The sequence below is a fragment of the Rhopilema esculentum genome, chromosome 5, assembly GCF_057945365.1.
Source record: "Rhopilema esculentum isolate cy_ngs chromosome 5, ASM5794536v1, whole genome shotgun sequence".
Classification (NCBI taxonomy): Eukaryota; Metazoa; Cnidaria; class Scyphozoa; order Rhizostomeae; family Rhizostomatidae; genus Rhopilema; species Rhopilema esculentum.
Genome location: NC_142819.1, coordinates 4,573,634 through 4,597,499, shown reverse-complemented (window position 1 = coordinate 4,597,499; position 23,866 = coordinate 4,573,634). Strand labels below are relative to the sequence as shown.

Here is a 23,866-nt window from a genome sequence, read left to right as displayed (position 1 = left end):
AACAGACAACCATCATTATTTTTTTGAATGCTTCTTCATCAATAAACATAAGATTCAGCCTTCTCTCGATATTTTTTTGCAAGCCCGCTAAGATCTATTTAGCTCCTTTCGCTATTAAACCATCTCCTCAATAAAGTAACCCCCTTTTTCGGTGCACAATTGTGAAACAAGCCTATTGCTAGCCCACGAATGTACCAGCTCTTTCCCAATCAAATTTTTGTAATTTGGTGCCTGTTCAGAACTTGAACATAAACCCAAAATAACAGCTTTGAACCTTTCATTGGTCGTTTCATGCCCGATTTTGTATATTTTGAGGTATTTCATGGTGTTTTCAGGTCATGTTAGAAATTCACAAATTCTAAAAATTGATTTTTTTGTGACGTCACACTTGAGAACTCTATGGTGGGCTAGCATCACATACCCAATTTTTTGTCCCACAGCTGATGGGCCTATTCATAGGGTTAGGTCCTTCGGAGGTTTTTCCTCGTCGAAAGCTGCTCTGTATAAAGGGGAAGCAACATCTCACATTGTCTACAAGAACAGTCTACAATGGCCTAGTCTACAAACACATCTAGAGGCTACAAGGTCATAAGCTTATTATCAAGGCGTTTTTCAATCTTGAAGATGAATACTAAAAAATACAATGAAGTGACTTCACGAACTTTCGTGTCGTATTCTCAGCAAGGACGTAACCTATGCTCCAGACCCCTAGCTTGAAGGGCTGGCCTACAGGAGGCCATGCTGAATAAAATATACAAAAATACTTATGCAAATACTGCTAAAACTAAACTAAATCTAATTACAAGAGGAAATATTCTAATTACAACAGTAAAAATATTATATACAAATGAATTTATAATTTTTCCCTAAAAGAATTAGGAAAAATGTAGTTTTGCTTCATTCTTTGCGAGCAGGTTATCATCTTGTGTTGTTCATGAAACCATAAAGGTTTGTTTTATCTTTACCATCTATTGACGAACCTTTCCAAAGTTCGGGGACCCTGGTAAGAGAAGCTATTCTGCCCGTTGGTCGTTTTCAAAAAGGGATTCTTAGGTCATACTACAAATTTCTAAGAGACTGTACTTTAGAGTCGTTCATCTTTTTAAATATATCGCTCATGAAGGACGGTGCATATCATTATGGGCGTTGTAAACAATTCTTGCAGATTATAAATCAATTAGTCCCCTTACTGTGACCTGAGAATAAAAAGGAGTAGCAAAGCATCGAACAGGCTGTTAGAGATAAACTTTTCTATAATCGATACACCAGAATTATCCCCAAACAGGGCATGGGCATCGAAAATAGGACTGAAAGAGAAATATTAGTAAGTATTATAAGCTTACATTGATATATTAGACTTTTCGAGGCCATTTTGTAGATCGTTGATGTATACTAAGAAGCGTAGTAGGTCAAGGTATGACCCATGTGGTACATTTATAATTTACTATCTTTATTCTAGAAACCTTTCAATGTTAATATGAGACAGGAAATCTACTAAGTAGACATTTTCGCAAAGGGTCAGGGTATCGACTGCATGCATTAGATTTACTGTTGTTATATAAGTTTAGAATAAATATCGTTGTTCTTTTGTTCTTAATATCATTATGCTGTCCGTAGTCGATGTTGGTTTTTAAGCACGCTTAGCTGCATCTTGTTGTCTTAAAGAAATTGATTGATGGATTTATTGTTTAGCTCAGTTGGAGTTGGGAGAGGCGTGCTCAAGTTGGAGAGTAGTTGGTGATCGAGTAGTTTGTAGTAAAGTTTTCAAGTTGTTTTCAAAAGTGTTAACATTGATTGGTGTGGTTCTGTAATAAAATAACGTGTAAATAATATACATATATAACGTCTTTTTCTTCGTGGATTTAGCTGCCTTACAAAAATAAAGACCAGCCTTAAAAAGCACAACATTACTGTCACTCCAGTACAGATTAAAACGTGGAGACATGACTTTGACATATACACTATAAACTTGCTTTATGAACACTGATCCGTCCTTGCTGTTAAAACTGAAGCAAAACAATACAAAATGTACACTTTGTCGTACATAAGAGGCCTCTTAACACGATTCTTCCTTACCAAACTTTGTTTCATAACAAACAATAAGCAAGAATTTCAGTTTACTCGAGCACTCGAATGTCTCAATTTAAACTTTTAGTTTTGATTTTTTATTCAATTTTTATTCAATTCTCGGTTAAAACTAAAATTTTGTTTTTTTCCTATGAAAGGGGGCTTGCATACGTATTAATTTGGGCTTGAAATTTTCAAAGAATTCTGTCATTGTATAAGAAGCCTAGATTGGAAGAAGGAGACACGTACTAGAATGATCCCATTTATCGAAAGTCTTACTTTGCACAGAACCATCTGACAACTCCTAAGGAGCCTGTGTCATTAAGAAATAAAAATAAAATCTTTATTGTTTATAAATACTTTACATCTTCAAAAACTAAAAATCAAGTGCGTGTCCTTATTATAATTAACTCTAATAAGCAAAAATTAACGAGTCTTCATCCCATCATATGAGAAGAAAAGATTTAATTTACAAAACAATATCTATTCAGATACTTATATTTCATGCCCAATATCGACTAATGGTTCATTTCGATACGGCTTTCAATATACTCGCCAATACCTTCTAAAAAACTGTCAACTTCGTTCTGCAATCCTTCCCTTTTCAGATGTAAACTTTCTCTGATAAGAGTAATCATTTTGAGATCAGCTTGAACAATCAAGTTCAGGACTGACCGTAGATCAGATCCTTGCGGTGCATCAACCATAACTCTCTCACTTAAAAATATGCAAAACTTAGCTGTGTTTCCTCTTGTTTTTGTGAATGCGTAATCAGTAAATCCCCTTTCGCTGATAAGAGTCTTCTCTAGAATTCCATAAACTTATAACAAAAAAGAGAAGCGTCATATTACTTAATGAAGAGAATTAATATAAGCATTTGGTGTATACGAATAGTTGTGCAGTTAGTTGATCCAAAAACAGATTTGAATACATTAGATATACGGCAAAATTTGATTGACCTGGGTCAGCGGCAACACAGGCAAAAAACCAGCACTGAAAAGGTGGGCGGGCAACAGGGGCGGAGAAAAAATTTTTCGGAGGGGTGCAGAAATGAAATTTGCCGTTTATAAGCCGAAACATCTCGCCATCATAGTTTTGTGCACAATCTGGGCTTTCTAGTAAATGCTGCCCGACTGCGGAATTGCATGTTTTAGTTGTCGTTTTTGTCCTGCGAGGAGGCTGTCCTCTTTAAGGGAGTGGATTGTTTCTAATGCTCTAAGGGACGTGCTGTTTAAAAGTCAGAGGTCTTTAAATAACACACCGGAAAGAGTTTATTATCAAACGAAACATTGGAAATACTGGCAAACGAACACATAAAACATTTGTCAAAGAAAAAACTGGATCTATCATCAAATACATCACTGGAAACAGAAAATCGTCAAATGACTTACAAGAAAAGATTGTCAAACGAAACACCATAAAACTAATCCACAAAAATCAAACAACGCACCATTAGAACGACATGCTATATAGAGCGTTATAAAAACTCTCTCTAACATAACAAAAGACACACTATCAAACGAAACAGCAGAATACAGCGTCCAACGTAAAACCAAAAGTAATGTTTTATGAAGCAGGACAGGAACAACTTGTCAAATGAAGCACCAGAAAGGCTTATCAAACCAAACACCAGATACACTGTCAAACGAAACACCTGAAAATCAACGTCCAACGTAAAACCAAAAGTAATGTTTTATGAAGCAGGACTGGAACGACTTGTCAAACGAAGCACTGGAAAGCTCATTCGAATAATTGAATACAGATTTGCAAAATGAGAAACATTATAGATTTGCATGAGAGAGAAACGAGCGACGTATAAAAGCATACTCTTTCTTTTTACCATGTACATAGTAAAACATAAACCATGTACAGAGACAACTTCAAATATCTTGGCTCTTGGATTCAGTCAAGTGAAAAAGATATGGAGGCACGCATCGGATTAGCCTGGAATGCTTTGAACAAGATGAATAAAATCTGGGATTCAAATTTAAATGATGATCTCAAGATAAAGTTCTTCCAGTCAACTGTTGAAAGTGTGTTGTTGATGGCGCCGAAACCTGGACGATGACCAAAAAAATGAGAGATCGTCTTGATGGTACTTACACGAAAATGCTGAGATCTGTTCTTGGGGTGTCATGGAAAGACCACAAGACTAACAAGCAATTGTATGGAAATCTCTCAAAAGTGTCAACTGTGTTACAAGAGAGGCGATTACGTTTTGTCGGACATTGTTGGAGAAGAAAAGACGAACTGATCTCCAAACTGCTTCTCTGGCAACCAACACACGGCAAGCAGAAACCAGAAAGACCCTGTATCACCTATATGGACCAACTGTTTAATGATACTGGACTGGATTGCACCAACATCAAACGCGTGATGGAAAACAGAGAAGAATGGAAGAAACTGGTTAAAGATGTTCGAGGAAACTCGAATTAAGTCAAGTAAGTCAAGACATAGTAAAAAGTTAATTTACAATAAATATGAGGAGATTCAAACAGCAGCTTTAAGAAAAATATTGTAAAATTTGTGACTCATGAAATCCGAACCTCCAGGTTAAAAATGATGCTGATTAAAATGAAGCTTTCTCACCTGCTTCCAAATTTTTTCGAGTAGAAGGTGGGTACAGGTACTTTTTGATGACGTTGAACCAATTCCAATGTAATTTGCCATTCACACAGTGGGAAGTAATTCGATCAAAAAGCTTTCTTACAATATCAGCTCTTGTTCTAGTGTCCATATCCAGCTTTAGCTCGTCTATGAATTCTTCAGACAGTCCAGTCTGATATAGATTGTTTCTGAAGTCTCCATGGTGAACATTAACTTTCTCAAGTCCACAACTTTTTAGCACAAGACCAAGAAATCGTATTGGGGATCTTTGTCTATATCCATGTTGCTCATCTAAACTGTCTGAAATCTGAAAATAAAAAGTATCAGTGCTCTGTAGAAAAAAATATAATATGAGCATCAAAAAGTGATTTATATATTTCAGGTGTTAGACTATTGGCAAGATAGAAAAAATATTTCTATTATAAAACTGATATATAAAATAAGATTATAGCCAATTGTAAACCTATCATATCTATTGATTAGAAAATAGTGCCACTCTAGAGGGATCGCATTTACTTTAATTGCTACCATGGACGAAATACAATACAGACGTGTATTCTGTTTATTCTGCTTCTATAATTTTATTGTTGAGTTTCATTATTGTTCATTGGGCTAAAAATCATAAGTCATTTTTAATTCTTCCTTAGGGAGCTGTCATCTAGTCTAACCGGTAATGGGGTAGAAGGAAACAAGAGTATGAAATTTTAAGAGGATAATTTGCGGGGGGGGGGGGGGGGGGCTAAAAACGATTTTGAGAAATTTTTTGAAATGTTACTGAATTAATGTGAATTTAGCAACATCTCAATTTTTAGCAAAATCATTCGTGTTCTATAATCCCTCAAAATCAGAAGAATCTGATGGTGATGTTGAAAGATAAAATCATCTTCGGCTGTATTGGCTCCTTGTCTCTTTGCAAAAAAGTGTCCCAAGAAGGCACTTATACAATAAACTTTATAATTTATATAATAAACTGCTATATCATTCTACCCATTTATTTAGTAAAATAATAAACTTCAAAATGGGACAGAAGGAAAACAGAAGGAAAACAATTGAGAATTGTAAAAAGGGGGGTTTGAAATACATTTCCATATTTTAATGAAGTTTTGAAATTTTCTACAGTTTTTTTCAAGGGGTCTGCAATTTTTTTTTGCTTTAAATGATTTTCTTCTGCCCTGGTACCGGTCAGAATTAATGACAGCTCTCTTATTTTCACTGAAAAAAAACATTTGAAGCAAACTGAGATATGAATAAAATACAAACTTACAATCCGAAAATCACCAAGGTATGGTATGCTGCAAAGACTCTTTCTTTCTTCATCATACATTGTTACGGAACCACCCCGGCCTTGGTCGAATCCAGTTTCTTTGACGCCAAATTTACTTGGAGAAGGGTTGTTTTTATTAAACCTGAAACGATATATGAAAATCTAAGGTTTTACACACATCTCGACATAACGTGATCTTAAGGGTGCTTATCCACATGGGTCAGATCATTATTAAAATCGCTTGAATAAAGCTATGGTCGTGTACACTACCAGTTCAAGAGAACTGAAATGAATTGATACACAGAAATGTTATTGCAACATTGATCTGGACAAGGAATATTGGCAGGAATATGGTCTTTTAGACTTGTCCATTTACATTTGCTTATCGTGGAAGCTATAGGAATATATTTAATCAGAGGTTCGATGAAATATTTAGAAGAAAAACCAAAAATATGCCAATTAGGACAAAAAGAATCTTACAACTTTTAAGATTTCCTTGTCCTTGGAAATAGGAAACTTCAAAGCATAAATTGGGATTGAATTTTCAACATTTTTCAAGGTATACAGGTTTAGGCGTATAGAAAAAACTTTTTGTTTCCTAGTTAGTTAAACAGCTTTAACTTCCTGATTGTAAACTTGTGAACTGTCCCCATTTGAGAATTTCCAAAGTAGATAAACACAATCCAAACCATTTGTGACCGTCGCATTGTGTTACACAAAGACTTATAAGCAGATGTGTTTGATAATATGCCCCTGTCAAAATGCTAATGCTAACCCCTAAGATTACTGTTACTTGGAAAGAAGCGCGTGAATCTTGACTTAAAAGTAACTGAAGCATAATTTTCCATTGATGCATAGAACGCACAAAAATCGATGAGTTGATAAAATTTGAAATCAAAGTCAATTGATTTGAAGTTGATTAGCTTCAGGCTGCTTTCTTATCAAGGAGAAAGCCGACGACAGTAAAAAACGTTTTGCCATTAATCAACCGCACGCTGGATAGTAAGAGAACCGGCTTAGTGTTTCGTAAACAAAAATCAGCAATTTGTCTACAAAGAAGTATGGTAGCAAAGACATCCTCTTAAAAGAAACCCCAAACTGTGAAGAATTCTAAATGTTGATCAACAACAAAAAATTGCTAAATTTAATCATCATATAAATCATTTTTTGAAAAGACACAGAATAATCCGAAAATAAATGAACACAAAAGTGATAGCAGCCACACCTGAGGATGTTTTCACAGGTTCCTGTGTTTATATATTGGCCTTTTACTTCGACTTTAATTGGCTCTAGATCCATTAGTCTTTTCCATGAGGGTGCACTGTCAACAAGGGTATAGTGACCTTCATTGCTGCACTTCTCACGGTTCGGGTTAAATGGTGTACAACTAACGGCTATTATGCGCTGGTTTTGGTGGAATATACCTCGGTATAAATTGAACTCAACATCATAAAGAGAACTCCTATACAGTGTGTATGCTAAATTCTCAAGAGCTTTCAACGTGTACTCCACTGGTGTGGCAATAACCCAAAGCCTGTTGAAAAAATAAAAAAAGCAATGGAAATGGTAAGGTCGCAAAATTAAAATTAACATAAGAATAATCACAAAGCATTTCGTAGATAAAATGGTTTCGCATTCTGCTGGTTCCACCTTTGTTGCTATTGACTAGCCTGTCCAGGAGGCAAAATGAGACGTGCAAATAAACACGAAACATTTTGCAATGTAGCAGATTCTTTGTAAAGAGGACATGTCTTCTTAATTACATTCTAAACTTCATAAAACATGTATCTACAGAAATTTCAAAATATCATTAAAGAACTAGGTTAAAGAAATTGGTTTCCTCTCATAGGCGAAGGTTGTTTAAATACCAATGTCAAAAACTACGTTATTTAGCGTTACAAAATTAAGGTAAAAAACAGATACTGAAATATAACGATGCTCCAGCTGTACCAAAAGGACATGGAACAAGACAGGATGTCAGCAAAGAGAGTGGGTATGGGAACACCTCTGCAGCCAACAATGAGTTTAATACCCCTTTAATCCCAATATTGAAAAAGGGAAACATTCAATAACAATCAGAGATGCTTTAGAAAATAGAATAGGTAAATTGGCAAGAAATTTTCGTCCGACACTCCTTAGAGTGAAAAGACGGATAAATGTTCAAAGACGAGCAGAAGTTTTATATCCAGACGCGGATCGAAAGTACCGTGAATGGAAGAATCCAAGTGGAGACGCAGTGGAGAGTCCAAGAGAGAAAAGGATTTCTTTTTATCTACAAAAGATCTTTTGTTTTGATGTTGACAGATTCCAAAAAACCTACTCTAGTGTCTCTAATAGACGGTCCGCCCGTTTATTATTTTCAGGTGATCCCCCCCCGTTGCTTATCAGCACCCCCCTTCAATTACTTTATCAAGTTCAGTTGGACAAATTTCACTTGTCAATAAGTTATATTTTGTAATTTTCATCATTTCTCTTGTTATGCTTGTTTATTTCACTGTATAACGTGCAAATGCTCTTAATTTATTTACATCTCCACCCACCCATCTACTATTAAGTAACCAGTGTCCCCACCCTTCTAATTCCACCACAATTTTAATAAAAACTTTACCAAAGTGTTCCCCATCTATTAATTAGCACTCCACCTTCTTTTAAAACTTGGCCGACATGCATACCTCCTTCTATTAGCAACCCCCTTCTATTGAAAACTGGCCGACATGAACACCCCCCTTCTATTACCTCCCCCTTCTATTAGAGACACTAGAGTAAATAAAAAGACGACAGAAATTAGGGTACTGGCCAGAAGATACCTTTAAACAAAAAAAGTTGAAAAAATGTAAGGTTTCCTGATAAATCAATATTGCCAAGCAAACAAACCCAACGTTATTAGCCACTGCTTACCAGCTGAATGAAAAAACTTCAATCACCATCGTCTGTCTTGCATTGTCTATAGTAAATTTGAGCCCCTCTGCGATTTCCAATTTTGCGCTCGCACCGTCGTCCATTCTAAGAACTCTCACAGAGCGGCCAATCCGTCGAACACCATCACCAATAAGCGGCAATGTTACTATAACCGGCTGGGATATTTTCTCTGTTAAGTGGACATTCACTGCACAACTTACTACGAGATCAAAGGGCAACGAATGCGACAACAGCGAAGGTGAAGACAACGACGGGGAATGCAACGATGGCCCTGAAGGTGGCACATCTTCACTCATTAAGTCCCGAGGAGGCAATGCAACCTAAATTATGGAATAAAATTTTAACAAAGTACAAGTGAAATCATTGAGGGAACGAACTTCATGAGTTTCTTTGAGAGCCAATTCACTCTTGCAAAAGGCGTACAAGACTTCCACCAAAGACAAAGAACTTATAAGGATTTTCAGATTAAACAATATAATTTCCATCAAATGCGTATAAGATTGCCTTGTGGTGATTTACCCTTTGAGTTTCATCTCTTAATAGCAGTTTAGTAAAGTTCAGGAAGGTGCGCAAAATTATTTTCTTAGCTTATACTTTAAAATAGCCAATTTTGAAGTACAAAGAACAAGAACAAAATTGCTCGACCGTAAAACGATTAACCATTTAAAACATTCCCGTTATTGATTTGCAATTTCATAACTCCTGCTTAAAAAACTGTTAGGCTTAATGACAGATGCATGACTTACTACGAGATCTGAGGGCCACGAATGCGACAACAGCGTAGGTGAAGGCAACGGCGGGGAATGCAACGATGGTACTGAATGTCCCCTCAATGATTGGGGAATATTAACAATAGCTTATCCTGCCTTAACGGATTACGCTGCTCCCTTTGGCGGGCCAAGCTGCGGTAGTGGACGAGATTTGAAACTGCGAGCAAAAAGCTATCGGAAATGGCAAGAAGATTTTATTACTGGAATAAAATGATGATAATGGAAGCTTTTCCTTTCGCTGTTGACTTATCTGTCGCAGAAACCAAAAAAGTAACAAAATTTTTCTAGCCACAGCTTTACTTCAAGTGGCACACAGCCATTTAATTCAAAAGCTATGTAGTCAAAGTTGTCTCTGATTGGTTTAAATTGTTTAATCATCGATCAAGCTCAACGGTGCGTGAATTTCACTCGCGTGAAAAATAAAGTTGAGCACAATAGGGGACACACTGCCTCTAAAAAACTGTTATACTTAATGACAGAGATGCAAAAATCGAAACCCTGAAAACGTCTTGATGACGCTAAAAATATCTATTGTGCTAAACCATTTCTTATTTCATTCAAATAATTTAAATTTCATTAAACTTATCATCATAAAGTCGAGGACCAAGAATGAGTTGCTTAATAAAAACATAACATTTTGATAACACTGACATGATATTTTTTCAAAAGCGCATAGAGGGTACCGCTGAAAAATCAGGAGCACGATAGGTTTTTGCTAAGCATTAAAAAAAGGAACGGGCTGCAGATACCTTCACTTGGCAATCAGCTGTCTTTGAAAAGGTTCCTGGTTTGAACTGTATAGAAATTCTTTCGTCTTGAGCTGGTTTCCAAATCGCCCCTTCTACCGGTACCGACAAAGTATACACTTTTGGACGAACCACGAGACAAAATAATGTAAATCTCTTAATCCAAGCGCATACAACTGAAAGCGAATCATTTCTCTCAAACCAGTCTGAAAAATTTAAATAATCAATTGCAAATAAGGAGATTTAAAACCATTGAGAGAAGACAAATGAAATTGAATCATCACTCTAAAAACTACAATAAAAACTCTTAAGTAAGGAGAAGGTCATTTCAAGGGGGCAATGAGAGCACAAGATCCTTGTCCACAAAAAATCCACAAGTGTTACGACGCCATGAATATACTTGAACCTTATCAGAAACGATAAAACTACCATATATAATAAAGTTCATTTCAATAATGTTCGTGATTTTAGAAAAATATAGAATACTGATCTGTCAAAGGTTCAGAGTTATACACTCTTCTGTATATTTACAACAGTCTTCTGTCCAATTGAAATTTGAAAGATCATTTCTCATATCTATATGCTTGACTATAAAGGCATTTTGCTGGGATAGTAATGCTACCTTGTTTTAACTCTACCTTGCGGAGTACTGTCTCAATTAACAAGGAAACAATGTAAAACTTACAAAATCGTTCATGTATAATTAAGCTCTCCTCGACGTCAATCCATGTTTTTGTCACAGGTTCATACTGTAGCATACAAAGTTCTGAAAAACGATCCAAATGTGAGTCCATAATGTCGCTGCGAATTTCAAGCATGGCTGGAGCTTTCAACGTTATTTCGCCCTGATTTTGATCTTGAACACCGATCACTGCACTCGCTAAATGCTCCGCGTGCTTTAGTGGCACGTCCAGAGGCATTTTAAGTCGAAACAGCTGAGTATTGTAGGGGATCCTTTCCAATTTCCTTGGCACCGTAAGGTAGACATGGGAAGAAGGCAAGAACGTATGATGACCAGATATTCCAAGCTTAAGTTCCCCAATTCTTAAAATAAAATCAAATTACAATAAAAATTGAGTATTCTTTTTTCGAAGCAGAAAGTCAATCAGAATTCATTTTGAAAATTTGTGTAAAGAATGTGCAGAAATACAGACCCTAAGACGTTACCAAGATGTTATCATTGCTATCAAAAAAGTTAACTGTGCAGGTAAACGATTTATTGCAACTAAATATCTTATCATAACTATAATAAGCTGTACAATAAAATTAATTGTATCCTAATGTACAAATAGAAAAAAAATACGGTAATTTTCTTACTTGAAACCGATGTTATAGAAATAGTTGCAATGGACCAAGTGTGGCAGAAATGAAGTAGAAAAGGAAAGTTGGGAGGATGATTCAGCCTAGTGAGCAGGAATAAGAGTGACGGAGAAAATGCGATTCTCGCTGGGTAGAACTTCGCTTTGGAAAAATCGCATCTTGGTTGTTTCAAATTCGCTACATAACCATATGAAAATCCTAGTTTTTGATATTTTTGGACGAGGGCTTATTCGAGGGGGGGGGGGGGCTTATACGAGGGTATGTAAGGAAATTAATCGATAGGAAATGAATCGAAATTTAGAACTGTTGCTATCTAAATTTGTCGAAATTCGTCACATGTCTCTTCTCAAGATCGGAACAGAAAATCTTAAAAAGGGTGGCACTAAGTAGCAATACCCAGGGCGTAGCTAGCGGAGGGTGTAGGGGAGTGTTACACCCCCCCCCCCCCCCCAATACATCATGAATACGTCGGTAAATCGTCAGTTTGTCTAAAAAATCCTTAGTTAAATAATTTATCAGTAGGTTAAATCGCACCTAAATTCTTCTCCATCTATGTCTTCGTCGGTAAATGTTTCTATTGATGACCCTCCACCCCCTGGACTGGAAGGTCAAGCGACGCCACTAACAATAACTACCTTACAAAATTTGAATTATTACCCAGGCAACGTCAGAGAAGCTAATTTTTCGTTTAATTCAACAGAGGTCCCAGAACTTATATTTGGGCTTAAGGAACCCAAACACAACCCGACTGGTACAGCAGCACCATAGTTTGTTTCCATTTGTGGTTGTTAATTGTTATTTAATAGATAATTTATTTAGTTGCAATACTTAATATCTTTAGATAGTTGAAAGGGTTAAAATTGATTAAATGGAAAACACATTCTTGCCGCTGTGATGTCATATTACGTTTCAGCTACCTGCAGCTCAATGCCAGTTTTGGAAATTACAATAAACTACTGATATTAAGAACCTCCAAAGGACCCGTGAAATGGTTCGACTTAGCGAATGTTCGAGTTATCGGGGATTAGAGTTATCGGGGATTCGAGTTTCGGGAGTTTACTGTACAAATCAATTTTTGGCATTTTCAATGTTTTCTCTTTATATTTATTTCACTAGATCATGCCGAAATTTTTGAATTTTCGATCAACCTCAAAGTATATTGAACACCTACGGGCATAAGGAAAGACTTTGAATGTGTACAGGAAAGTGGACAAATCAAATGAATGTAGATAAATTTTGGTTGTAAAAACGTTCTTAAAAGCAATGATCAGTGACATATTTATCAATAAAATTCCAAAGTAGTATCAGCTTCCGTCGATAAAGCATCGTTTCCACAACCCGAATAAGACGGCCACGAAACATCATTCCGTCGTTTCCGCAACGTGTCAACCACGGATACACTCTCTTTTAATAAGAATATTCTTTTTATTTTACGAATATCTAGGCTCAATATCATCAAATTTTTTAGGAATAATATATAAATATTGTTCAGCTTCAGCTCGAATATTTGCGTCTCATTTTTCAGCAGCTGGCCTGTTTTTCGATATTTATAACAGAGAATCGCACGACTGACATAATTCGTTTTTTCAAAAATCGTGGTTTTTTGTTCAAGGGTGGGCGATGTTGCCCTGAAAACTTACCAGATTTTACGAAAGTAAGGATACTTTAAGAATACAAGTTTCTTAAAAACATCACAGCCGGAGAAGATTTATAGTATTCTTTCAAAAAAAGGGTAGCTCGTTTCCTGTATTTCTCTAATGCCGAAAATTCAAGGCCCGGTTAAATGAAAATTGCTTACTCGTCATGCGGAGGAACCGCAAATTCACTTTCCATGGGCGATTCACTGCTTTTTGGATCACTAGAACTTTTCGCAGAATCCACATCTTTTCCTAAAAGGATAAATGAGCGAATTCTACGTATGACCTCTAATAAATTTGCTATTATAATTTATTATAAGTCCAATACATTTGGAAAAATTTGAGCTCCTGGCTAAACAATTCAGAGCGAAGATTAAAACCTTAGTATGGTAAGGAAAGGAAGAATCTTTCATGAAAATGTTAAACTGTTTTGCAGAAAACCGCACAGCCTCTTATTCATACAACCACTTTCATGGCCTGTCCTCGCTGGAGATACAATCATTTAAAATCATAAATATCATATATTTAAAATTTGGATACAGATATGCACAAATATTAAACTAAGAACCAATCATACTTTGTAATCTTTAAACAGCATACGAAAAGTCTTTCTGGGTTAGTAAGAAAAACACTGAAATTTAAAAAACAAACATTTTATTAAAGGTGGATAAACCTCGTTGCCTATACTTCCCGATATGGATAAAGCATGTCATTCGTCGAAATTTTAGCGAATTTGGAAACTTTAAGCCAGAGCTGAGGAGATTATTCGCTACTCAACAACGGTAACATAGGCCAAGGATTTGGCATGAAGTGTTCTTATGCGTTTTGCTAACCGTGATACTGTACAGAGCCAGCCAGTTCAGTGTGAAAGGGTAGTAAACTTTTCTTGTTCTGTCAACGTACATTTCATAGCCATATTTCTTTTTACGAGTATTATCCTCAGTAAAAAATGAGTTCAGATCAAAAATTTGTAGTCTCCGTAAGCAACGAGCCTCTAATCATTATATAAAAAGCTTAAGAAAGTTCTAAGATGGAATGAAATAGACTTTAGATGGTAACCAACCACATTCCTGTATTCCTGTGAGTTACTCCTGTATTTTCTAGAAATTTCTATACTGCGTAATGCAGTGCAAGGTGTTTGAAATAGTTTTACAACTTCCCGTTATATAGTTTACAATTTGCATGATAATTTGCGACTTTCACGACGCACACTGCAACTTTCCATGATTCACAAACACAAAACAGAATCAAACAGACAGCTTTTCAACATCAACTATACTTGTCCTTCTGTTCGCGACCAGAATTCGCCACCATTTACCGTAGTAAAAACTTAGAATACACTCTTTTTTTAAGAACAATTTTATGAGAACACGAGCCCCGAAATTGGTCAGAAGTTAAGAACAAATTAAGAACAAGCTGTGGCTCACACTGCTTACACCCTATCAAATTAAGAACAAATTAAGAGCAATCCAGCCTCGGATTTTCGAAAAAATTAAGAACAGTCAGTCTGATCTTAAATTTACTGGTTCTTATAAAAAAAGAGTGTAATCCGTCTGGAATGTTTAAGAGATCGAGCTTTTCAAGTTGACTCAAAGGATTTATGACGCAGCAGTATCGTTTCGGAAAAATCCTGGTGAAAATAATATCTACATTCAGAATCGTATAACACTTACCAAGCTCCTTTTGCTTTTCGTCTTTCTCCTTGTACAAAAAAATGTCAAAATTATGAGACGTTGCATATAATTTTAAATAAAAAAAAATTTTTAAGATGGCTCTAAAAACGCATTTCTCCAAAAATATGGAACCACATTACAGAAAAGTACCAACTATACATATGATTGTAAAAGATCATATTTCAGAGCGTTTAAACGGGTTCTCCAACCAGCATCCAATAATAATATGAAGGCAATTGTTGATTAAAAAATAAACATGTGTACTGGATCATTATTGTCACCAACCATAATTCTGAAACATGGATAAGTATCCAACATTTTTTGCTCAATCAAAATCGACGTTTGAATGACCGACTGTCCAATAAATTTATCATGCTTAGAATTCTGGAAACGGTAAACTTTAAAAAGTTCCTGCAGAACCCCCTTTAGAATAATCTTACCAATATGGCCCCAGAGTTAATAATTGAAAGACTTGAACCCAAGTTACACTACAGAAGAAAGAACGGAACTCGTTAGTTCCGTGCCCGAAAAAGAGACGACGGGCCTTGCGCTTATACTAGTATCTTGGTTCCGTGCTAGTTTGGAAACGTTTCCGTTTTTCTTTGGTTTCGCTGAAAAGCGAAACTCTTCGGCTCCGTTCCCAAATCGTGCTTGTTTTCTCTGCTGTAAACGGTTAGGACGGATATCTTTGGTTATAATTGAAAACACAGTTTAATCTAACATTGGAGCGAGGCTTTCTGGAAATGTCAGACGCCCTGCCACTACGCTTGGTTTACATCAAAGTTCCGGTCAAATTTGATTCTGTTCCTATTTGCTTCGGTTTAAAAGCCATAAAAAATAGGAATCGTGCCCAAACAAGAACCACCAAAGAATTCCGTTCTTTTCCCTGTAGTGTAAACGGAGTCTTAAACTTACAGACGTAAACTTGCAATTTGTAACATTTCACGTAGCAGTTTATCCCAGGAGGTCCTATTAATTATCGTTCGTTGTTCAAAGAATTAAACGTACAGTACTTACCAGCTGCAATATCCTTTCCTTCGTTTCTTCAAATTCTCTTCCAATTCTTATTTTTTCGGCTTCATTAGACTCTAAAGCCTGCCAACGCTCGTAGGCTGTCATTAGATATTTCCTGATATCCATCCTGATAGCTGAATGTAAATCCTCAGGTAGACTCTCTTCCATTTCAAAAGCCTCCTTGTAGTAACGAACAGCCTCCGCGTACTCTTTCATTGTATGTTTTGTTATTGCTAGTCTGTATATCACAAGAACAGTGTCCTTGTGTTTACCTTTCATAGAACGCCTAATTTCCAATGCTTCTAATAAAAACTCAAATGACTTATCGTGTTTCCCTTCTAGCTTGTACAAATCGCCCAAATTAACAAGTTTAGATGAGGTTCTATACAACCCATACAGATCTAGATCTTTTTCCATTTGAAGAGCTTGCTTTAAATATTCTTCTGCCATCCTTGAAGATGTGGTAAAATCTTCACCATACATTTTCTCTATTCGTGCGCGCTCATACCAAACTGATCCAATGTTCTGAATTATCTGCGGAGTATCAATGTGTAATCGTCCCTCGGACAGATGCTCTCTCATTTTCAGTGCTTTATTGTAGCAGTCTAAAGCTTTATCTAATGCTTCGTCGATATCATCGAACATTTCCTTTTTGCGGAAGATATCCTCCAGTATATTGTAAATATTTCCTAAATTTACATATGCTCGAACGATGTCTATATGTCCTTGAGATGCTGGAAATACTTGCTTCAAAATATTCAGACTTGACTCCAATGACTCGATAGCTAGTTGACAGTCCTCCAATGACATGTTTGAATGAATTACCCTATACAGAATATCACCCAAAGTATAAAGAAACAGCGCCTCTAACTGGGAGTACTGTCGATGCTTCTCTGGATGAAAAAGGATGTATTCTCTTTTCAGTTTCATTAAGTTGTGTTCAGCTCTGAGAACCGTATACTTTAGAGCCTTGACTGGATCAAGAAAACCCTCTTCCATTGCTTGCCAGCATAAGTATTGTGTGCCCATTAAAGCATTACCTTGAATGAAAATTAGACATATTTAAAGATGAAACAAAATAGCGTCAACACAGCATGCTGAAATACTTTTAGCCCTACACTCTTCAGAGTATAAACGTCGTATAATAACCGAAAGGAAGCTCGAAAATTAATATTCTTGCGGCAACAAAAATCAATTTTTTTCAAGCCTGAATGAAAAGATCGGAAATGTTCCTGAAACACTTGCTATCAAACTGCAATCATTGTGAAAAGTTGGGTTCATTAAAAAAATTACAGGAATGATGGCTGGTGGAGCTAATAAGGCCCCAGAAGGTTCATGGACACCAGGAGGAGCCATTGAGATACCCTTTATTTAAAATGTTGGAGGTAGCAAGCATTGCAAACTAAAATAAATAAATGTACTACAGAAGAATTGGAGAATAGAATCCTTTCTTTTTTACTTTGTTTCGATAATGGCGTGTATTTGCGTTGAAGAGAGGAAATTGTGTTTTCATTTTAAATTCCAAATACAGTATACTCTTGACAAGTGGGACCCCGGATAAGTAGGACGCCAGCTGTGTAGTACAGAATTTCCCTGTCTCTTGAACTTGCTTACCCTTTTCAAGCATTCGGATAAGTAGGTTGCCCGCCGAGTAATACACTTTTGCTCGGTCCCATGAGTGTCCCCCTTAACGAGAGAAAACTATATAAGCCTGCGCTTTTATTCAGGAGGCTTACATTCGGAAGCAAGTTTATGTCCCAGGAATGGAGGGCTTATAATCAGGGGGGACTATATTCAAGGTGGACAATATTCGGAATTTTGCAGTATTTAATTACACAATGTATAATAAAGCTACATTCTATACCTTATGTTTCCACTGGAATCAAAATCTAAACAAATTTTCTTTTTATTAAAAGAATTCATGAGAAATTATTCCCCCCACATGAGTGTAAAAATTTTGTTAACTCACGATGCTTGAATGCAGCCTCCGCAAGACTTCTAAAGTATTCAAGCCTCCTTTCAGGTAACAGCATTCCATTAAGAAGAAGCTGGACCTGCTGACTGTCATCATAGTCACCTAGCAATAACAGGTCACTTCCTCTTTGCTTGAAAATGAAATCAAAATTAGACTGGTCTTCTTGGTATAATTCACATGCCTTCATATAGTCTTTATCGATATACTTGCTTATTCTAAGCAAATTATTGTTGAAAAAAGTGATGAATCTTTTTCTAGCTCTGCTATAAAAACTGGAAATTTCTCTTGAATATTCAATATTGCTGGAAAGAAATTCCTTCACCTTTGGATGAATATCAAATATTCGTTCACTTTTCCTCAAATTGTCTGACTCTAGACTAATAAAATTTGTTCCCTTTAAGTGCTCTAAAATCAAATGTACTTTGGATTCTTCAAAATCCTTCAATATCTCTGCAGCTGCTTGGAATGAGAATGATCTTGCGAATAGCGACAAAGCTACTGCACTTAACTGTGTGGTATCGCTTAGGTTTTCAAACCTTGAGGCCAAGACTCCATAAGTGCAAGATTCTTCTTCTAGTAGAGAGACATCTGGTTTTTCATTACTCTTCTTCCATTCTCTAGCTTTCTGAATAATTTTTGGTAAAATATCTGTCAAGCTTACCCCTTTTTCTTGTAGAGCAGCACTTAGGATCCTCAGGTTTAACGGTAAGTTGCGGCATTGCCTGATGGCTTCTGAAACAAGCTCATCGGTTTCTTTAACAGGAGTTGGCCCCTCATGAATCATTTTTGATTTCAGGATGCAGCTAGCATCATCATCATTCATTGAATGAAGTTGTTCTTGATGCAAAAACTCATCTGACTGAGGATGATCACTTTTATTCCTTGATGTTATCAACATCTTCAATTTATCATATGAAAATATTAAGGCTCCTTTTACAAGTTCAGCAAACTCTTCTGTTTTGTCATCACCAATACCAGAGTAATGCACAAAGTCATCAGCATTGTCAAACAAAAGCAGCATATTTTGAGCTGAAACCTGTTCTCCAAGCACAGATTGCACCATACTGACTGTTGCATCATCTATACTCACAATTTTTCCTAGTGCTCTTAGTGTCTCCACACATACATTTTCAATGCTTTTTAAACCTCTTAAGTCAACTGTAACCTGCTGCTCCTCTTTTCTTGACAGCATAAATTCTTTTGCTAGCTTTGTTTTACCAACACCAGACACACCTAAATAAGAAGAGTCTTGTCATCAAAGTCCTTCATGGTTCAACAAAATGTAATAGTTATTTGAACAATTTGAACAAATGTTCAATTCAATAAGCATTCTAGAGAAAAGAAAAAACAAGATGATTTTACCCATTGTTTTTTACAGCAAAACATCAATTTTAAATACATATATGACTCTGATATATTGGATCAAATTTTGAATAGTAATCTTGAATAGTCAAAGGGTTGGTCTGATGATCTGAAGGTTGTGGCTCTGAGTCCAATCAGGATCACTTTAACAAGCCTCCAGCCAACCCAGCTGTCCATCCTTTAGAGGTTGGTAAATGAGTACCCAGGGTTTTAGAATATCAACCTGGGGGTACAAACTGCAGGTCCACAGCAAGTACTAGCTACCACAACCCTAACATATGTTAACAAATAGTCTGCTTGCTTGCTTGTTTGCTTGCTTGTTTACTTCCTTACTTGCTTGCTTGCTTGTTTGCTTGCTTGCTACTGAGTTTTCAAAATTCTTAACACAGCCTTTTTACTGATATTTCAAATTTGTTTTCTGTAGTCTTTTAAAAGAGTAATTTTCAATATATTTCTTGATACTTAACAAATCTTATTTTCTCCTATTCAAGCTTTATTGGAGGACTTCAATTTCAATAAATCAAAATCACCCTTAAAATAACCTCACTAAATGGCTTGCAGAGTCAATCTTTGAAAGACTTAAACTCAAAAATTTGCTTCAAACTGGGGGTACCAAAGGACTATTTGGGAGAAATAAGATCATTTTTTTAGGCTTATACCTTTTTTCATCTGATTTAGATGTTTTCTATTCTCAGATTTGGATTCAGCACCCAAAAATTGTTTTTAAAATTATTTTACGACAAACATGATTTGAATGGAATTTTACAAGAAGGCAGAAGTATTGTTAGGTTCCCAAACATAATGACCATGCCCTTTTTTTCAGATTATGGATTATGGGAGAAAATATCCATAACTTTTGATCAGTAAGAGATATCAAGCTGAAATTCTGGATATTTTCAAATTGTATTGATATATTGTCGTGGGGATAATTTAAGATTCAAATTTATCTGAGATAGTGTGTTACATGGTCTGGATGAAGTCATTTATTGACAGCTTGCAGCTGATGTGTACCTGCTAAAATAAACTCGACTAGGTTCAAATTAGTTTAAAAACAATTGGTTAAAAAATTAAATGAAAAGTTTGCCTTGTCCATTAGTCAATGTTTAGATTCTTTACTGTAAAGAAATTCAGACTGAAAATGAGAAGTCACAGAACACTGTGTCCCAAACTATTCTGTTTGAAAGCCAACTCTGACAATGACACAAGCCAGAAAGGCCCCAGCACTCCAAAACTCCGAATCCCCTCCATTTGAATCCCCCACAGTTTTTGTGTGCCTTATCTGAAAAAGTTTAGATTACTACTAAGATATATAATTGTTATTTTGTTAAGTAACTGATAAGTTTCTTTTGCAAAATTAAGACAATTATATGCTGATCTATGTTGAGAGAACAATATAAAGTCACACCCTTTTTTATTGAGTTGCTTTTGTAAAATTTAACTAGACTATGTAAACAAGTTGAGCAAAATTGACCTTGGATTAAATGAAACCTAGCAAATTGGCATGACTTACTTTTCTTTGCCACCTACCTTAAAGGTGTCGTTTCTAAAAGACTGAACACCCCAAGAACACCCTAAGAACAAGCCATAAAATCCCCATTAAGTGGCAGAACACCCTTTAAAACATTTAAAAATTGTCATATCATGCAACAAATAATTTGGTTAATCAATCAAAATTAACAACCAACTGATGTTTTGCATGCCAAAGGTGTTTTGCGTGCCAAAAAATTTCCCCACTTTCCACGCAAAATAAAAACACAACAACGGGCAAAAACTGACTGCAGACTATGAAAAAACAGTGTAGCAGGTGTGGAAAAATGAATAAACATCTGTTTGGGTAAAAAACACCAAGATTTAAAAAAGTTATTAAAGGAAAACTGAAGAGCAGTTTTGGGAAAAGTTCGTTTTTGCCAACATTCAGGCCAGTCTGCAGAGTATGGCATGTGCACACCGGAGGTATTTTTGTGCAAAACCTGTTGCACACCGGGTATTTTTGGGTGTGGCAACTAAGATGGGTGTGGCTTGGTGTGGTCCCATAAAAAAATGTCAGCTGATAAAAACAAGCACAGTTGTATATGAACAATTTGAGATCTCATGAATCTTACTTGACAAATATACAAATAAAAACTTGCGCTATCTTCAACAGTATACTTCACACGCATTTTTACGGTGAAATGCAAATTCATAAATCTCAACCACAACAGGGGAAAATAGTTGGTGCACACCAGCACACCAGACATTTTTGGTTGTGCACACCGGCACACCAGGCTTTTTGCTCGTGCACACCGGAGATCTCGTCGAAAAGTGCCATACTCTGCAGACCGGCATTCAGGGGGCTGAAAAGGTTCTTGAAACAAGTTTAACTTCTTGCAAACTGTAAAAAAACAGTGTAGCAAACTTTGTTCTATCGATTAAACTTTAAATGGTATTTTTACCATTTTTCTGCAAAAAGTTATTAAAGGAAAACCGGAGGGCTGTTTTCACAAGTTTCGCGAGACTTTCATATTAACCGGAATTTTTATTTAACTATGAAAATATGAAAAAACAGTAAAACTATGGTATTTGTGATGTTTAAAATTTAAATCAGTCCTACAGATTTAGTTAGTCAAAAGTTATTAAAGGAAAACTGGAGGGTAGTTTGCGTGCGAATCGTCAGAGCGAATCGTCCGAATCGTCAGGCCTATATAAATCAATTACCCCGCGAACAAACGAGTTAAATGTCGAACTCACCCCAAATTATTACACCTCTTTTTTTCTCTAATGCCGCCTCGAGCCACCCAGACTCCCGTTTTATAAATTCTGCGGGCTGCTTTTGATCCCATTCCTTGATTTCTTGTCCATGCTTGCTATGAAAATCTTCTAAAATGCTCTTGAATTTTTCTTTCGAAGTTAGGCTTTCAGACAGACACTGCTCCAATGTAAATGTATTCCTTGGAGTTATCTTATGCTCTTGAACTAATCGCTCCAGAAGTAGCAAGAGATTTCCTCTAGAAGAGTACCTTTCCCCATAAACTGAGACCATCCGTTGGTATGCTTCTTCCCGTCCCCGATCTTGCAACACGCCACTAATCTGATGCAAAAGCGGTAGCATCAGTTCCACAGCGGCCATTTTGAGAAGTGTGTTAGACTTACTCCATGAGCCTCTGTTTCGCTACTGCCTCACTTGACGGACGCTACAACCAGTGGCTACAACAGAGACTCATAATCCAAAGTACTCAAAAACTAACCTTGATATTTGGGAATTACTTTGGCAATTTTTTCGTTTTGTAGCAATAGCTAGATTTTTCTGTAGGTTACCCTTTTTCTTGCGACAATTTAACCTTTTCACATACTTTTTCGATCACGAAGTTAAGTTTCTAATCAAAGGTTTAAGACTGGCTTAAAGGTTTGCATTTTAAACTGTGGGATTTTTGTCAATGATAAATATTTAGCTTTCATAATAGCTTGGCATTGAGTGGCTTCTTCTTTCGAGAAATTCAGGCTATGTTCACATTGCTCTGTATTTGTTTTTATCCGTTTTCATATCGATCCGTTTTGCCTGTTCACACTGCTCCGGATACATTTGATAACAACGTGAAAACGATGACGCGTTCACATTGCTCCGTTCTGGATAAAAAGGAAAACGCCACTAACTGGTCTACAGCACTCGCGACTGCTAAAAAACTTTTTAAACAACTCACTGCCACTAATATTCCTCCGAGTAGTGTACTAACTTGCTAACTAACGAGTGAATCAGCCGTGTTAAGAAAAGTTGTTCAAATTGGCGCGGTCTAAGCATCTTGCTGTATTGTTGTTGTTGTTAGCGTTTTCAAAAGTATCCGTTTTCGGTGTTCACACTGCGTTTTTGTGTTTTCAAAATACTCCGTTTTCAAGGTGGAGCAGTGTGAACGCAAGGCACAAACGGATACTTTTTTATCCGTTTTCATTTGAATCCGGAGCAATGTGAAGTCAATTTCAAATTTTGAAGATTTGGTTCACTCATTGATGGAATGGTTTCAGAAAACTTGCTGTGTAGTGCACGAGTTTAGCACAAGTCGCATTTTTAGCTATTTTCGGCCAAGGGAGATGTCTTCGTTGATACGCACAGGTATTTTTTGTAGAAATGGGTGCCGTAAACAAAGCATTGTTTCTTCTTCGTATGTACTTATGTGGATAAATCGCGTTTCGCAGGTTTTCATTTTATAACCATTTGTGAATTCACACGTCAAAGAGCTTACTAGTCAGTCTCCGCGTACTTGACGCATGAATAATGACGTGAGAAGTTCCAACAAAAGGCAAACCATAATGTCTGTTCCATAATTTTCACATAAAAAAGCATATTTCAAACCTTCTAGAATTACACAATAGTCTTATGACAATTGTGGGAACTTTATGTTCTGTCATGATGGTGCTGAGCTGTGTTGAAATCTGTAACTCCTGTGATTCATCGCGCGCATGGCAAGTACATTTTTCCCCTATGCTTGTAGCATATGTACTGAAAACAACGCCCCCTGTTTTGAATCGCTCGCGAACAAT

General features: G+C 36.4%; 1 protein-coding gene across 1 annotated transcript; it reads right to left on the bottom strand.

Moving 5' to 3' along the window:
* Window positions 1–649: 649 nt before the first annotated feature.
* On the bottom strand, window positions 650–22,501 carry LOC135689943 (uncharacterized). The gene is made up of 12 exons (XM_065207312.2): window positions 22,082–22,501; window positions 17,987–19,225; window positions 16,021–17,057; window positions 15,004–15,031; window positions 13,492–13,582; window positions 11,059–11,417; window positions 10,377–10,579; window positions 8,837–9,177; window positions 7,164–7,472; window positions 5,939–6,080; window positions 4,657–4,981; window positions 650–2,887 (listed from the first exon to the last, which is right to left on the bottom strand). The coding sequence occupies exons 1-12, from the start codon at window positions 22,458–22,460 to the stop codon at window positions 2,586–2,588; spliced, it is 4,755 nt and encodes a 1,584-aa protein (XP_065063384.2). The 5' UTR covers window positions 22,461–22,501; the 3' UTR covers window positions 650–2,585.
* Window positions 22,502–23,866: the final 1,365 nt, after the last annotated feature.

Excerpts from the sequence above, each read along its gene's own strand:
- LOC135689943 (XM_065207312.2), bottom strand. The coding sequence starts at position 22,460 with ATGGCCGCTGTGGAACTGATGCTACCGCTTTTGCATCAGATTAGTGGC. Across the intron at positions 19,226-22,081 it reads AAGAGGTGTAATAATTTGGG|GTGTGTCTGGTGTTGGTAAA; the intron begins GTGAGTTCGACA and ends CTTCTTATTTAG. Across the intron at positions 11,418-13,491 it reads GCGGTTCCTCCGCATGACGA|AATTGGGGAACTTAAGCTTG; the intron begins GTAAGCAATTTT and ends TTTTATTTTAAG.